Source organism: Ascaphus truei, unplaced genomic scaffold (assembly GCF_040206685.1).
Source record: "Ascaphus truei isolate aAscTru1 unplaced genomic scaffold, aAscTru1.hap1 HAP1_SCAFFOLD_467, whole genome shotgun sequence".
Taxonomy (NCBI): domain Eukaryota; kingdom Metazoa; phylum Chordata; class Amphibia; order Anura; family Ascaphidae; genus Ascaphus; species Ascaphus truei.
Genome location: NW_027456798.1, coordinates 46,867 through 63,954, shown reverse-complemented (window position 1 = coordinate 63,954; position 17,088 = coordinate 46,867). Strand labels below are relative to the sequence as shown.

General features: G+C 55.5%; 1 protein-coding gene across 3 annotated transcripts in view; it reads right to left on the bottom strand.

The window, feature by feature from the left end:
* Positions 1 to 17,088, bottom strand: part of PUS3 (pseudouridine synthase 3) — a 51,453-nt gene that overhangs the window by 13,878 nt on the left and 20,487 nt on the right. For all 3 annotated transcript variants that reach the window (XM_075584163.1, XM_075584165.1, XM_075584166.1), the window contains exons 2-3: positions 14,671 to 15,011; positions 3,653 to 4,179 (exon numbers count right to left, since the gene is read on the bottom strand). In XM_075584163.1, the coding sequence (XP_075440278.1) occupies positions 3,653 to 4,179; positions 14,671 to 14,997 (854 nt within the window). In that variant the 5' untranslated portion in view covers positions 14,998 to 15,011. The remainder of the gene's footprint in view (positions 1 to 3,652; positions 4,180 to 14,670; positions 15,012 to 17,088) is intronic.

The window sequence follows — 17,088 nt, the reverse complement described above, 5'->3', positions numbered from 1 at the left end:
TAGGGGGGGTTCTCTCCCCTCCCCCTCTTGTATTGGGGTTAGGGGGGTTCTCTCCCCTCCCCCTCTTACTTGTATTGGGGTTAGGGGGGTTCTCTCCCCTCCCCCTCTTGTATTGGGGTTAGGGGGGTTCTCTCCCCTCCCCCTCTTACTTGTATTGGGGTTAGGGGGGTTCTCTCCCCTCCCCCTCTTGTATTGGGGTTAGGGGGGTTTCTCTCCCCTCCCCCCTCTTACTTGTATTGGGGTTAGGGGGGTTCTCTCCCCTCCCCCTCTTACTTGTATTGGGGTTAGGGGGGTTTCTCTCCCCTCCCCCCTCTTACTTATATTGGGGTTAAGGGTGTTCTCTCCCCCCCCTCTTACTTGTATTGGGGTTAGGGGGGGTTCTCTCCCCTCCCCCCTCTTACTTGTATTGGGGTTAGGGGGGGTTCTCTCCCCTCCCCCTGTTACTTGTATTGGGGTTAGGGGGGTTTCTCTCCCCTCCCCCCTCTTACTTGTATTGGGGTTAGGGTGGGTTCTCTCCCCTCCCCCCTCTTACTTGTATTGGGGTTAGGGGGGTTCTCTCCCCTCCCCCCTCTTACTTGCATTGGGGTTAAGGGGGGTTCTCTCAGCTCCCCCTCTTACTTGTATTGGGGTTAGGGGGGGTTCTCTCCCCTCCCCCCTCTTACTTGTATTGGGGTTAGGGGGGTTCTCTCCCCTCCCCCTCTTACTTGCATTGGGGTTAGGGGGGGTTCTCTCAGCTCCCCCTCTTACTTGCACTGGGGTTAGGGGGGGTTCTCTCCCCTCCCCCCTCTTACTTGTATTGGGGTTAGGGGGGTTCTCTCCCCTCCACCCTCTTACTTGTACTGGGGTTAGGGGGGTTCTCTCCCCTCCCCCTCTTACTTGTATTGGGGTTAGGGGGTTCTCTCCCCTCTCTTACTTGTATTGGGGTTAGGGGGGTTTCTCTCCCCTCCCCCCTTACTTGTATTGGGGTTAGGGGGGTTCTCTCCCCTCCCCCTCTTACTTGTATTGGGGTTAGGGGGGGTTCTCTCCCCTCCCCCTCTCACTTGTATTGGGGTTAGGGGGGTTCTCTCCCCTCCACCTTCTTACTTGTATTGGGGTTAGGGGGGTTCTCTCCCCTCCCCCCTCTTACTTGTATTGGGGTTAGGGGGGGTTCTCTCCCCTCCCCCTCTTACTTGTATTGGGGTTAGGGGGGGTTCTCTCCCCTCCCCCCTCTTACTTGTATTGGGGTTAAGGGGGGTTCTCGCCCCTCCCCCTCTTACTTGTATTGGGGTTTGCGGGGGTTCTCTCCCCTCCCCCTCTTACTTGTATTGGGGTTTGCGGGGATTCTCTCCCCTCCCCCTTACTTGTATTGGGGTTAGGGGGGGTTCTCTCCCCTCCCCCTCTTACTTGTATTGGGGTTAGGGGGGGGTTCTCTCCCCTCCCCCTCTTACTTGTATTGGGGTTTGCGGGGGTTCTCTCCCCTCCCCCTCTTACTTGTATTGGGGTTAGGGGGGTTTCTCTCCCCTCCCCCTCTTACTTGTATTGGGGTTAGGGGGGTTCTCTCCCCTCCCCCTCTTACTTGTATTGGGGTTAGGGGGGGTTCTCTCCCCTCCCCCCTCTTACTTGTATTGGGGTTTGCGGGGGTTCTCTCCCTTCCCCCTCTTACTTGTATTGGGGTTAGGGGGGTTCTCTCCCCTCCCCCCTCTTACTTGTATTGGGGTTTGTGGGGGTTCTCTCCCCTCCCCCTCTTACTTGTATTGGGTTTTGCGGGGGTTCTCTCCCCTCCCCCTCTTACTTGTATTGGGGTTAGGGGGGGTTCTCTCCCCTCCCCCTCTTACTTGTATTGGGGTTTGTGGGGGTTCTCTCCCCTCCCCCTCTTACTTGTATTGGGGTTAGGGGGGGTTCTCTCCCCTCCCCCTCTTACTTGTATTGGGGTTTGCGGGGGTTCTCTCCCCTCCCACTTGTATTGGGGTTTGCGGGGGTTCTCTCCCCTCCCCCTCTTACTTGTATTGGGGTTTGCGGGGGTTCTCTCCCCTCCCCCTCTTACTTGTATTGGGGTTTGCGGGGGTTCTCTCCCCTCCCCCTCTTACTTGTATTGGGGTTTGCGGGGGTTCTCTCCCCTCCCCCTCTTACTTGTATTGGGGTTTGCGGGGGTTCTCTCCCCTCCCCCTCTTACTTGTATTGGGGTTAGGGGGGTTCTCTCCCCTCCCCCTCTTACTTGCATTGGGGTTAGGGGGGGTTCTCTCAGCTCCCCCTCTTACTTGCACTGGGGTTAGGGGGGGTTCTCTCCCCTCCCCCCTCTTACTTGTATTGGGGTTAGGGGGGTTCTCTCCCCTCCACCCTCTTACTTGTACTGGGGTTAGGGGGGTTCTCTCCCCTCCCCCCTCTTACTTGTATTGGGGTTTGCGGGGGTTCTCTCCCTTCCCCCTCTTACTTGTATTGGGGTTAGGGGGGTTCTCTCCCCTCCCCCCTCTTACTTGTATTGGGGTTTGTGGGGGTTCTCTCCCCTCCCCCTCTTACTTGTATTGGGTTTTGCGGGGGTTCTCTCCCCTCCCCCTCTTACTTGTATTGGGGTTAGGGGGGGTTCTCTCCCCTCCCCCTCTTACTTGTATTGGGGTTTGTGGGGGTTCTCTCCCCTCCCCCTCTTACTTGTATTGGGGTTAGGGGGGGGTTCTCTCCCCTCCCCCTCTTACTTGTATTGGGGTTTGCGGGGGTTCTCTCCCCTCCCACTTGTATTGGGGTTTGCGGGGGTTCTCTCCCCTCCCCCTCTTACTTGTATTGGGGTTTGCGGGGGTTCTCTCCCCTCCCCCTCTTACTTGTATTGGGGTTTGCGGGGGTTCTCTCCCCTCCCCCTCTTACTTGTATTGGGGTTTGCGGGGGTTCTCTCCCCTCCCCCTCTTACTTGTATTGGGGTTTGCGGGGGTTCTCTCCCCTCCCCCTCTTACTTGTATTGGGGTTAGGGGGGGTTCTCTCCCCTCCCCCTCTTACTTGTATTGGGGTTTGCGGGGGTTCTCTCCCCTCCCCCTCTTACTTGTATTGGGGTTAGGGGGGGTTCTCTCCCCTCCCCCTCTTACTTGTATTGGGGTTTGCGGGGGTTCTCTCCCCTCCCCCTCTTACTTGTATTGGGGTTAGGGGGGTTTCTCTCCCCTCCCCCTCTTACTTGTATTGGGGTTAGGGGGGTTCTCTCCCCTCCCCCTCTTACTTGTATTGGGGTTAGGGGGGTTTCTCTCCCCTCCCCCTCTTACTTGTATTGGGGTTAGGGGGGTTCTCTCCCCTCCCCCTCTTACTTGTATTGGGGTTAGGGGGGGTTCTCTCCCCTCCCCCTCTTACTTGTATTGGGGTTAGGGGGGGTTCTCTCCCCTCCCCCTCTTACTTGTATTGGGGTTAGGGGGGGTTCTCTCCCCTCCCCCTCTTACTTGTATTGGGGTTTGCGGGGGTTCTCTCCCCTCGCCCTCTTACTTGTATTGGGGTTAGGGGGGGGGTTCTCTCCCCTCCCCCTCTTACTTGTAGTGGGGTTTGCGGGGGTTCTCTCCCCTCCCCCTCTTACTTGTATTGGGGTTAGGGGGGGTTCTCTCCCCTCCCCCTCTTACTTGTATTGGGGTTAGGGGGGGTTCTCTCCCCTCCCCCTCTTACTTGTATTGGGGTTAGGGGGGGTTCTCTCCCCTCCCCCTCTTACTTGTATTGGGGTTTGCGGGGGTTTCTGTGAACATCCAGTAGATCTTTCATCACTTCCGGTTCCTCTCTCCGCTGCCCGATCAAGAACAGGACTCCCATGATGCACCTGACCTGGTGGTAGAGGAAGGCCAGGCCTGTTATCTGCAGCTGGTACAGCTGGTAGGGCCCTGTGGCCCCTGGAGTCTCAGGCAGGGGCCCCACGCGGGCACTCAGCACGGTGCGGGTGAAGTTGAGGACACCGTTGGCCACGTCCATCTTGCAGAGGTTGCGAAAGTCGTGGGTTCCATGCAGGAGCTGCGCAGCGCGGTCCATGCGCGCCACGTCCAGCTGCGCCCGCGGGAAGATGTAGCGGTACGTGCGGGAGCGGCAGCTGAAGCGCGCGCTGAAGGAAGGTGGGACTGGCGCCCAGCTCAGCACGCGGATATCCGGGGGCAGCACGCGGTTCAGGATGTGAACGTAACGGATCCCTGGTTCGCCCACCCCAGTGTCATCAGGACGGAGGGAGGAACGCAGGTCCAGAGAGACCACCTGAGGAGGAGAGAGGGAGGCACCGTGCTATAGGAAAGAGGGAGGCACCGTGCTATAGGAAAGAGGGAGGCACCGTGCTATAGGAAAGAGCGAGGCACCGTGCTATAGGAAAGAGGGAGGCACAGTGCTATAGGAAGAGGGAGGCACCGTGCTATAGGAAAGAGGGAGGCACCGTTCTATAGGAAGAGGGAGGCACCGTGCTATAGGAAAGAGGGAGGCACCGTGCTATAGGAAGAGGGAGGCACCGTGCTATAGGAAAGAGGGAGGCACAGTGCTATAGGAAGAGGGAGGCACCGTGCTATAGGAAAGAGGGAGGCACCGTGCTATAGGAAAGAGGGAGACAGCGTCCTATAGGAAAGAGGGAGACAGCGTCCTATAGGAAAGAGGGAGACAGCGTCCTATAGGAAAGAGGGAGACAGCGTCCTATAGGAAAGAGGGAGACAGCGTCCTATAGGAAAGAGGGAGGCAGCGTGCTATAGGAAAGAGGGAGACAGCGTCCTATAGGAAAGAGGGAGACAGCGTGCTATAGGAAAGAGGGAGACAGCGTCCTATAGGAAAGAGGGAGACAGCGTCCTATAGGAAAGAGGGAGACAGCGTCCTATAGGAAAGAGGGAGACAGCGTCCTATAGGAAAGAGGGAGACAGCGTCCTATAGGAAAGAGGGAGACAGCGTCCTATAGGAAAGAGGGAGACAGCGTCCTATAGGAAAGAGGGAGGCAGCGTCCTATAGGAAAGAGGGAGGCAGCGTGCTATAGGAAAGAGGGAGGCAGCGTGCTATAGGAAAGAGGGAGACAGCGTCCTATAGGAAAGAGGGAGACAGCGTCCTATAGGAAAGAGGGAGGCATCGTCCTATAGGAAAGAGGGAGGCAGCGTCCTATAGGAAAGAGGGAGGCAGCGTCCTATAGGAAAGAGGGAGGCAGGGTCCTGTAGGAAAGAGGGAGACAGCGTCCTATAGGAAAGAGGGAGGCACCGTGCTATAGGAAAGAGGGAGGCACCGTGCTATAGGAAAGAGGGAGGCAGCGTGCTATAGGAAAGAGGGAGGCAGCGTGCTATAGGAAAGAGGGAGGCAGCGTGCTATAGGAAAGAGGGAGGCAGCGTGCTATAGGAAAGAGGGAGGCACCGTCCTATAGGAAAGAGGGAGGCAGCGTGCTATAGGAAAGAGGGAGGCACCGTCCTATAGGAAAGAGGGAGGCAGGGTCCTATAGGAAAGAGGGAGGCAGCGTGCTATAGGAAAGAGGGAGGCACCGTGCTATAGGAAAGAGGGAGGCATCGTCCTGTAGGAAAGAGGGAGGCAGCGTCCTGTAGGAAAGAGGGGGGCACCGTCCTATAGGAAAGAGGGAGGCATCGTCCTGTAGGAAAGAGGGAGGCACCGTCCTATAGGAAAGAGGGAGGCACCGTCCTATAGGAAAGAGGGAGGCATCGTCCTGTAGGAAAGAGGGAGGCAGCGTCCTATAGGAAAGAGGGAGGCAGCGTGCTATAGGAAAGAGGGAGGCAGCGTCCTATAGGAAAGAGGGAGGCAGTGTGCTATAGGAAAGAGGGAGGCAGCGTGCTATAGGAAAGAGGGAGGCACCGTCCTATAGGAAAGAGGGAGGCAGCGTGCTATAGGAAAGAGGGAGGCACCGTGCTATAGGAAAGAGGGAGGCAGCGTCCTGTAGGAAAGAGGGAGGCAGCGTGCTATAGGAAAGAGGGAGGCAGCGTGCTATAGGAAAGAGGGAGGCAGCGTGCTATAGGAAAGAGGGAGGCAGCGTGCTATAGGAAAGAGGGAGACAGCGTCCTATAGGAAAGAGGGAGGCAGCGTGCTATAGGAAAGAGGGAGGCACCGTGCTATAGGAAAGAGGGAGGCATCGTCCTGTAGGAAAGAGGGAGGCATCGTCCTGTAGGAAAGAGGGAGGCAGCGTGCTATAGGAAAGAGGGAGGCAGCGTGCTATAGGAAAGAGGGAGGCAGCGTGCTATAGGAAAGAGGGAGGCAGCGTCCTATAGGAAAGAGGGAGGCAGCGTGCTATAGGAAAGAGGGAGGCAGCGTGCTATAGGAAAGAGGGAGGCATCGTCCTATAGGAAAGAGGGAGGCAGCGTCCTATAGGAAAGAGGGAGGCATCGTCCTGTAGGAAAGAGGGAGGCATCGTCCTGTAGGAAAGAGGGAGGCATCGTCCTGTAGGAAAGAGGGAGACAGCGTCCTATAGGAAAGAGGGAGGCAGCGTGCTATAGGAAAGAGGGAGGCAGCGTCCTATAGGAAAGAGGGAGGCACCGTGCTATAGGAAAGAGGGAGGCATCGTCCTGTAGGAAAGAGGGAGGCAGCGTCCTATAGGAAAGAGGGAGGCAGCGTGCTATAGGAAAGAGGGAGGCAGCGTCCTATAGGAAAGAGGGAGGCATCGTCCTGTAGGAAAGAGGGAGGCAGCGTCCTATAGGAAAGAGGGAGGCTTCGTCCTGTAGGAAAGAGGGAGGCATCGTCCTGTAGGAAAGAGGGAGGCATCGTCCTATAGGAAAGAGGGAGGCAGCGTCCTATAGGAAAGAGGGAGGCAGCGTCCTGTAGGAAAGAGGGAGGCAGGGTCCTGTAGGAAAGAGGGAGACAGCGTCCTATAGGAAAGAGGGAGGCACCGTGCTATAGGAAAGAGGGAGGCACCGTGCTATAGGAAAGAGGGAGGCAGCGTGCTATAGGAAAGAGGGAGGCAGCGTGCTATAGGAAAGAGGGAGGCAGCGTGCTATAGGAAAGAGGGAGGCAGCGTGCTATAGGAAAGAGGGAGGCACCGTCCTATAGGAAAGAGGGAGGCAGCGTGCTATAGGAAAGAGGGAGGCACCGTCCTATAGGAAAGAGGGAGGCAGCGTCCTATAGGAAAGAGGGAGGCAGGGTCCTATAGGAAAGAGGGAGGCAGCGTGCTATAGGAAAGAGGGAGGCACCGTGCTATAGGAAAGAGGGAGGCATCGTCCTGTAGGAAAGAGGGAGGCAGCGTCCTGTAGGAAAGAGGGGGGCACCGTCCTATAGGAAAGAGGGAGGCATCGTCCTGTAGGAAAGAGGGAGGCACCGTCCTATAGGAAAGAGGGAGGCACCGTCCTATAGGAAAGAGGGAGGCATCGTCCTGTAGGAAAGAGGGAGGCAGCGTCCTATAGGAAAGAGGGAGGCAGCGTGCTATAGGAAAGAGGGAGGCAGCGTCCTATAGGAAAGAGGGAGGCAGCGTGCTATAGGGAAGAGGGAGGCAGCGTGCTATAGGAAAGAGGGAGGCACCGTCCTATAGGAAAGAGGGAGGCAGCGTGCTATAGGAAAGAGGGAGGCACCGTGCTATAGGAAAGAGGGAGGCAGCGTCCTGTAGGAAAGAGGGAGGCAGCGTGCTATAGGAAAGAGGGAGGCAGCGTGCTATAGGAAAGAGGGAGGCAGCGTGCTATAGGAAAGAGGGAGACAGCGTCCTATAGGAAAGAGGGAGGAAGCGTGCTATAGGAAAGAGGGAGGCACCGTGCTATAGGAAAGAGGGAGGCATCGTCCTGTAGGAAAGAGGGAGGCATCGTCCTGTAGGAAAGAGGGAGGCAGCGTGCTATAGGAAAGAGGGAGGCAGCGTCCTATAGGAAAGAGGGAGGCAGCGTGCTATAGGAAAGAGGGAGACAGCGTCCTATAGGAAAGAGGGAGGCAGCGTCCTGTAGGAAAGAGGGAGGCAGCGTCCTGTAGGAAAGAGGGAGGCACCGTCCTGTAGGAAAGAGGGAGGCACCGTCCTATAGGAAAGAGGGAGGCAGCGTGCTATAGGAAAGAGGGAGGCAGCGTCCTATAGGAAAGAGGGAGGCAGCGTGCTATAGGAAAGAGGGAGGCAGCGTCCTATAGGAAAGAGGGAGGCATCGTCCTATAGGAAAGAGGGAGGCAGCGTCCTGTAGGAAAGAGGGAGGCAGCGTCCTATAGGAAAGAGGGAGGCAGCGTCCTATAGGAAAGAGGGAGGCAGCGTGCTATAGGAAAGAGGGAGACAGCGTCCTATAGGAAAGAGGGAGGCAGCGTCCTGTAGGAAAGAGGGAGGCAGCGTCCTGTAGGAAAGAGGGAGGCAGCGTCCTATAGGAAAGAGGGAGGCAGCGTGCTATAGGAAAGAGGGAGACAGGGTCCTATAGGAAAGAGGGAGGCATCGTCCTATAGGAAAGAGGGAGGCAGCGTCCTATAGGAAAGAGGGAGGCAGCGTGCTATAGGAAAGAGGGAGGCAGCGTGCTATAGGAAAGAGGGAGGCAGCGTCCTATAGGAAAGAGGGAGGCAGCGTGCTATAGGAAAGAGGGAGACAGGGTCCTATAGGAAAGAGGGAGGCAGCGTCCTATAGGAAAGAGGGAGGCAGCGTCCTATAGGAAAGAGGGAGGCAGCGTGCTATAGGAAAGAGGGAGGCAGCGTCCTATAGGAAAGAGGGAGGCAGCGTGCTATAGGAAAGAGGGAGACAGCGTCCTATAGGAAAGAGGGAGGCAGCGTCCTGTAGGAAAGAGGGAGGCAGCGTCCTGTAGGAAAGAGGGAGGCACCGTCCTGTAGGAAAGAGGGAGGCACCGTCCTATAGGAAAGAGGGAGGCAGCGTGCTATAGGAAAGAGGGAGGCACCGTGCTATAGGAAATAGGGAGGCATCGTCCTGTAGGAAAGAGGGAGGCATCGTCCTGTAGGAAAGAGGGAGGCAGCGTCCTATAGGAAAGAGGGAGGCATCGTCCTGTAGGAAAGAGGGAGACAGCGTCCTATAGGAAAGAGGGAGGCAGCGTCCTGTAGGAAAGAGGGAGGCAGCGTCCTATAGGAAAGAGGGAGGCATCGTCCTGTAGGAAAGAGGGAGGCACCGTGCTATAGGAAATAGGGAGACAGCGTCCTGTAGGAAAGAGGGAGACAGCGTCCTATAGGAAATAGGGAGACAGCGTCCTGTAGGAAATAGGGAGACAGCGTCCTGTAGGAAATAGGGAGACAGCGTCCTGTAGGAAAGAGGGAGACAGCGTCCTATAGGAAATAGGGAGGCAGCGTCCTATAGGAAATAGGGAGGCACCGTGCTATAGGAAAGAGGGAGACAGCGTCCTGTAGGAAAGAGGGAGACAGCGTCCTGTAGGAAAGAGGGAGACAGCGTCCTATAGGAAATAGGGAGGCAGCGTCCTATAGGAAAGAGGGAGGCACCGTGCTATAGGAAAGAGGGAGGCATCGTCCTGTAGGAAAGAGGGAGACAGCGTCCTGTAGGAAAGAGGGAGGCACCGTCCTATAGGAAAGAGGGAGGCAGCGTCCTGTAGGAAAGAGGGAGACAGCGTCCTGTAGGAAAGAGGGAGACAGCGTCCTGTAGGAAAGAGGGAGGCACCGTCCTATAGGAAAGAGGGAGGCAGCGTCCTATAGGAAAGAGGGAGGCAGCGTCCTATAGGAAAGAGGGAGTCACCGTGCTATAGGAAAGAGGGAGGCATCGTCCTGTAGGAAAGAGGGAGGCAGCGTCCTGTAGGAAAGAGGGAGGCAGCGTGCTATAGGAAAGAGGGAGGCAGCGTCCTATAGGAAAGAGGGAGGCAGCGTCCTATAGGAAAGAGGGAGGCAGCGTCCTATAGGAAAGAGGGAGACAGCGTCCTATAGGAAAGAGGGAGGCAGCGTCCTGTAGGAAAGAGGGAGACAGCGTCCTATAGGAAAGAGGGAGGCAGCGTCCTATAGGAAAGAGGGAGGCAGCGTACTATAGGAAAGAGGGAGGCAGCGTCCTATAGGAAAGAGGGAGGCAGCGTCCTATAGGAAATAGGGAGGCACCGTGCTATAGGAAAGAGGGAGGCATCGTCCTGTAGGAAAGAGGGAGGCATCGTCCTGTAGGAAAGAGGGAGGCATCGTCCTGTAGGAAAGAGGGAGGCAGCATCCTATAGGAAAGAGGGAGGCAGCGTCCTGTAGGAAAGAGGGAGGCAGCGTCCTGTAGGAAAGAGGGAGGCAGCGTCCTATAGGAAAGAGGGAGGCATCGTCCTGTAGGAAAGAGGGAGGCAGCGTCCTGTAGGAAAGAGGGAGGCAGCGTCCTGTAGGAAAGAGGGAGGCAGCGTCCTGTAGGAAAGAGGGAGGCACCGTCCTGTAGGAAAGAGGGAGGCAGCGTCCTATAGGAAAGAGGGAGGCAGCGTCCTATAGGAAAGAGGGAGGCAGCGTCCTATAGGAAAGAGGGAGGCAGCGTCCTATAGGAAAGAGGGAGGCAGGGTCCTATAGGAAAGAGGGAGGCATCGTCCTGTAGGAAAGAGGGAGGCAGCGTGCTATAGGAAAGAGGGAGGCAGCGTCCTATAGGAAAGAGGGAGGCAGCGTCCTATAGGAAAGAGGGAGGCAGCGTGCTATAGGAAAGAGGGAGGCAGCGTCCTATAGGAAAGAGGGAGGCATCGTCCTGTAGGAAAGAGGGAGGCAGCGTCCTATAGGAAAGAGGGAGGCATCGTCCTATAGGAAAGAGGGAGGCATCGTCCTGTAGGAAAGAGGGAGGCAGCGTCCTGTAGGAAAGAGGGAGGCACCGTGCTATAGGAAAGAGGGAGGCAGCGTGCTATAGGAAAGAGGGAGGCAGCGTCCTATAGGAAAGAGGGAGGCATCGTCCTGTAGGAAAGAGGGAGGCAGCGTGCTATATGAAAGAGGGAGGCATCGTCCTGTAGGAAAGAGGGAGGCAGCGTCCTATAGGAAAGAGGGAGGCAGCGTCCTATAGGAAAGAGGGAGGCATCGTCCTATAGGAAAGAGGGAGGCAGCGTCCTATAGGAAAGAGGGAGGCAGCGTCCTATAGGAAAGAGGGAGGCATCGTCCTGTAGGAAAGAGGGAGGCATCGTCCTATAGGAAATAGGGAGGCACCGTGCTATAGGAAAGAGGGAGGCACCGTCCTATAGGAAAGAGGGAGGCAGCGTCCTATAGGAAAGAGGGAGGCAGCGTCCTATATGAAAGAGGGAGGCAGCGTGCTATAGGAAAGAGGGAGACAGCGTCCTATAGGAAAGAGGGAGGCAGCGTCCTATAGGAAAGAGGGAGGCAGCGTCCTGTAGGAAAGAGGGAGACAGCGTGCTATAGGAAAGAGGGAGGCAGCGTGCTATATGAAAGAGGGAGGCACCGTCCTATAGGAAAGAGGGAGGCAGCGTCCTATAGGAAAGAGGGAGGCATCGTCCTGTAGGAAAGAGGGAGGCAGCGTCCTATAGGAAAGAGGGAGGCACCGTCCTATAGGAAAGAGGGAGGCACCGTCCTATAGGAAAGAGGGAGGCAGCGTCCTATAGGAAAGAGGGAGGCACCGTGCTATAGGAAAGAGGGAGGCACCGTCCTATAGGAAAGAGGGAGGCACCGTGCTATAGGAAAGAGGGAGGCACCGTCCTATAGGAAAGAGGGAGGCACCGTGCTATAGGAAAGAGGGAGGCACCGTCCTGTAGGAAAGAGGGAGGCATCGTCCTGTAGGAAAGAGGGAGGCATCGTCCTGTAGGAAAGAGGGAGGCATCGTCCTGTAGGAAAGAGGGAGGCATCGTCCTGTAGGAAAGAGGGAGGCATCGTCCTGTAGGAAAGAGGGAGGCATCGTCCTGTAGGAAAGAGGGAGGCATCGTCCTATAGGAAATAGGGAGGCACCGTGCTATAGGAAAGAGGGAGGCACCGTCCTATAGGAAAGAGGGAGGCACCGTCCTATAGGAAAGAGGGAGGCACCGTCCTATAGGAAAGAGGGAGGCAGCGTCCTATAGGAAAGAGGGAGGCAGCGTCCTGTAGGAAAGAGGGAGGCAGCGTCCTATAGGAAAGAGGGAGGCATCGTCCTGTAGGAAAGAGGGAGGCAGCGTCCTGTAGGAAAGAGGGGGGCATCGTCCTATAGGAAAGAGGGAGGCAGCGTCCTATAGGAAAGAGGGAGGCAGCGTCCTATAGGAAAGAGGGTGGCAGGGTCCTATAGGAAAGAGGGAGGCAGGGTCCTATAGGAAAGAGGGAGACAGCGTCCTATAGGAAAGAGGGAGGCAGCGTCCTATAGGAAAGAGGGAGGCAGCGTCCTATAGGAAAGAGGGAGGCAGGGTCCTATAGGAAAGAGGGAGGCAGCGTCCTATAGGAAAGAGAGAGGCAGGGTCCTATAGGAAAGAGGGAGACAGCGTCCTATAGGAAAGAGGGAGGCAGCGTCCTATAGGAAAGAGGGAGGCAGCGTCCTATAGGAAAGAGGGAGGCAGCGTGCTATAGGAAAGAGGGAGGCACCGTGCTATAGGAAAGAGAGAGGTAGGCTAGTTACATAGTAGATGAGGTTGAAAAAGAGACATACGTCCATCAAGTTCAACCTATGCTACATATAGACGACAGATACTTTATCCTATATCTATACTTACTTATTGATCCAGAGGAAGGCAAACAGAAAACCCCAGTGTCCTATCATCCAATGATATCTCATAAGGGGGGAAATAAATTCCTTCCTGACTCCAAGAATTGGCAATCGGATTACTCCCTGGATCAGCATCCTTCCCATGTATACTTATTTGGTATATCCCTGTATACCTTTCCTATCTAAAAAGATGTCCAACCTTTTTTTTAACAAATCTATTGTATCTGCCATCACAGTCTCCATGGATAATGAATCCCACACTGTAACTGCCCTTACTGTAAAGAACCCTTTCCTTTGTTGCGGGGGGGGGGGGCGGAAAGGAGGGGTGGGGTACAGCCCAAGGTGTGACAGCTGCAGAGAGGGGGTACAGCCCCATGTGTGACAGCTGCAGAGAGGGAGTACAGCCCCAGGTGTGACAGGTGCAGAGAGAGGGTACAGCCCCAGGTGTGACAGGTGCAGAGAGGGGGTACAGCCCCAGGTGTGACAGGTGCAGAGAGGGGGTACAGCCCCAGGTGTGACAGCTGCAGAGAGGGGGTACAACCCCAGGTGTGACAGCTGCATGGAGGGGGTACAGCCCCAGGTGTGACAGCTGCAGAGAGGGGGTTGACAGCTGCATGGAGGGGGTACAGCCCCAGGTGTGACAGCTGCAGAGAGGGGGTACAGCCCCAGGTGTGACAGGTGCAGAGAGGGGGTACAACCCCATGTGTGACAGAGCAGAGAGGGGGTACAGCCCCAGGTGTGACAGCTGCATGGAGGGGGTACAGCCCCAGGTGTGACAGGTGCAGAGAGGGGGTACAGCCCCAGGTGTGACAGGTGCAGAGAGGGGGTACAACCCCAGGTGTGACAGGTGCAGAGAGGGGGTACAGCCCCAGGTGTGACAGCTGCATGGAGGGGGTACAGCCCCAGGTGTGACAGGTGCAGAGAGGGGGTACAACCCCATGTGTGACAGCTGCAGAGAGGGGGTACAGCCCCAGGTGTGACAGGTGCAGAGAGGGGGTACAGCCCCAAGTGTGACAGGTGCAGAGAGGGGGTACAGCCCCAGGTGTGACAGGTGCAGAGAGGGGGTACAGCCCCATGTGTGACAGCTGCAGAGAGGGGGTACAGCCCCAGGTGTGACAGCTGCATGGAGGGGGTACAGCCCCAGGTGTGACAGCTGCAGAGAGGGGGTACAGCCCCAGGTGTGACAGCTGCAGAGAGGGGGTACAGCCCCAGGTGTGACAGCTGCAGAGAGGGGGTACAGCCCCAGGTGTGACAGCTGCAGAGAGGGGGTACAGCCCCAGGTGTGACAGCTGCAGAGGGGGTACAGCCCCAGGTGTGACAGCTGCATGGAGGGGGTACAGCCCCAGGTGTGACAGGTGCAGAGAGGGGGTACAGCCCCAGGTGTGACAGGTGCAGAGAGGGGGTACAGCCCCAGGTGTGACAGGTGCAGAGAGGGGGTACAGCCCCAGGTGTGACAGCTGCAGAGAGGGGGTACAGCCCCAGGTGTGACAGCTGCAGAGAGGGGGTACAGCCCCAGGTGTGACAGGTGCAGAGAGGGGGTACAGCCCCAGGTGTGACAGCTGCATGGAGGGGGTACAGCCCCAGGTGTGACAGGTGCAGAGAGGGGGTACAGCCCCAGGTGTGACAGCTGCAGAGAGGGGGTACAGCCCCAGGTGTGACAGCTGCAGAGAGGGGGTACAGCCCCAGGTGTGACAGCTGCAGAGAGGGGGTACAGCCCCAGGTGTGACAGGTGCAGAGAGGGGGTACAGCCCCAGGTGTGACAGGTGCAGAGAGGGGGTACAGCCCCAGGTGTGACAGCTGCATGGAGGGGGTACAGCCCCAGGTGTGACAGGTGCAGAGAGGGGGTACAGCCCCAGGTGTGACAGGTGCAGAGAGGGGGTACAGCCCCAGGTGTGACAGGTGCAGAGAGGGGGTACAGCCCCAGGTGTGACAGCTGCAGAGAGGGGGTACAGCCCCAGGTGTGACAGCTGCAGAGAGGGGGTACAGCCCCAGGTGTGACAGGTGCAGAGAGGGGGTACAGCCCCAGGTGTGACAGCTGCAGAGAGGGGGTACAGCCCCAGGTGTGACAGGTGCAGAGAGGGGGTACAGCCCCAGGTGTGACAGGTGCAGAGAGGGGGTACAGCCCCAGGTGTGACAGGTGCAGAGAGGGGGTACAGCCCAGGTGTGACAGCTGCAGAGAGGGGGTACAGCCCCAGGTGTGACAGGTGCAGAGAGGGGGTACAGCCCCAGGTGTGACAGGTGCAGAGAGGGGGTACAGCCCCCCCGGTGACTCCCACCTGCCCCAACGCACTGACTCCACGGTCTGTTCTGCCGCAGCGATGGTAGTTGGAGTTCTGCCGGTTCTGCACGAGCCGGGTCTTAGTCAGCGCTGAGAACAAAGCCTCCTCCACAGTGTTCCTTGTGTTCTCCTGACTGGCAAAGCCCTGATAGCTCCAGCCCAGGTACGCCAAGCGCAGAGCCACGTGCTGCCTCGGGTGTGCCCCGAAATCAAAGGGGCGCTGGGGACGCTCTGCCCGGAGCCTCTGCCCCCCCCGGAGGCGCTGCACTTCCTCCTCCAGGTCCCGCACTCGCTGCCGCAATCGTGTCACCTCTTCCTGTGACATTGTGACACCGGGACCTAGACACGGGACAGTGACAGTATGACACAGGAGAGGGCGTCTGTGTATACAGCCATGTGAAAAAGAAAGTACACCCTCTGTGAGTTCCATGGTTTTACATATCAGGGATAATAACAATCATCTGTTCCTTAGCAGGTCTTACAATTAGGTAAATACAACCTCAGATGAACAACAACACATGACATATTACACTGTGTGTATGTGTGTGTGTGTGTATGTACACATGACATATTACACCGTGTCATGATTTATTTAACGAAAATAAAGCCAAAATGGAGAAGCCATGTGTGAAAAACTAAGTACACCCTTACTGCTTCCATAGCTTGTAGAACCACCTTTAGCAGCAATAACTTGGAGTAATCGTTCTCTGTATGACTTTATCTGTCTCTCTCATCATTGTGGAGGAATTTTGGCCCTCTCTTATATACAACGTTGCTTCAGTTCATTGAGGTTTGTGGGCATTTGTTTATGCACAGCTCTCTTAAGGTCCAACCACAGTATTTCATTCGGGTTGAGTTCTGGACTTTGACTGGGCCATTGCAACACCTTGATTCTTTTCTTTTTCAGCCATTCTGTTGTAGATTTGCTGGTGTGCTTGGGATCATTGTCCTGTTGCATGACCCAATTTCGGCCAAGCTTTAGCTGTCGGACAGATGGCCTCACATTTGACTCTAGAATACTTTGGTATACAGAGGAGTTCATGGTCGACTCAATGACTGCAAGGTTCCCAGATCCTGTGGCTGCAAAACAAGCCCAAATCATCACCCCTCCACCACCGTGCTTGACAGTTGGTATGAGGTGTTTGTGCTGATATGCTGTGTTTGGTTTTCGCCAAACGTGGCGCTGTGCATTATGGCCAAACCTCTCCACTTTGGTCTCGTCTGTCCAAAGGACATTGTTCCAGAAGTCTTGTGGTTTGTTCAGATGCAACTTTGCAAACCTGAGCCGTGCTGCCATGTTCTTTTTAGAGAGAAGAGGCTTTCTCCTGGCAACCCTTCCAAACAAACCATACTTGTCCAGTCTTTTTCTAATTGTAGTCATGAACTTTAACATGCTAATTGAGTCCTGTAGAGTCTGAGATGTAACTTGTTTTTTTTGCAATTTCTCTGAGCATTGCACGGTCTGACCTTGGGGTGAATTTGCTGGGACGTCCACTCCTGAGAAGATTGGCAACTGTCTTGAATGTTTTCCCCTTTTGAATTATCTTTCTCACTGTAGAATGAAGGACTTTAAATTGTTTGGAAATGGCTTTATAACCCTTCCCTGATTGATGGGCAGCAACAATTGCTTCTCTAAGATCATTGCTGATGTCTTTCCTCCTTGGCATTGTGTTAGCACACACCTGAATGCGCCAGACCAGCAAACTGCTAAAACTTCGGCTTTTATAGAGGTGGTCACACTTGCTGATGATCAATTAATCAAGGGCATTTGATTAGCAGCACCTGTCTGCTACTTAGCATCTTAATTCCTATGGAAGCAGTAAGGGTGTACTTCATTGTTCACACATAGCTTCTCCATTTTGGCTTTATTTTTGTTAAATAAATCATGACACGGTGTAATATGTCATGTGTATACACACACACACACACACACACACACACACACACACAGTGTAATAGGTTCATCTGAGGTTGTATTTACCTCATTTTAAGACCTGCTAAGGAACACGTGATTGTTATTATGTCCTGATATGTAAAACCATAGAACTCAAAGAGGGTGTACTTTCTTTTTCACACAACTGTAATGATTATAACACGTTACATGACATTGTGACACCGAAACCTACAGACGTGACAGTGACAGTATGACCCAGGAGAGGGACTCCGGTCTGTATATAATGATTATACCACGTTACATGACATTGTGACACGGGACAGTGACAGTATGACCCAGGAGAGGGACTCCGGTCTGTATATAATGATTATACCACGTTACATGACATTGTGACACGGGACAGTGACAGTATGACCCAGGAGAGGGACTCCGGTCTGTATATAATGATTATACCACGTTACATGACATTGTGACACGGGACAGTGACAGTATGACCCAGGAGAGGGACTCCAGTCTGTATAT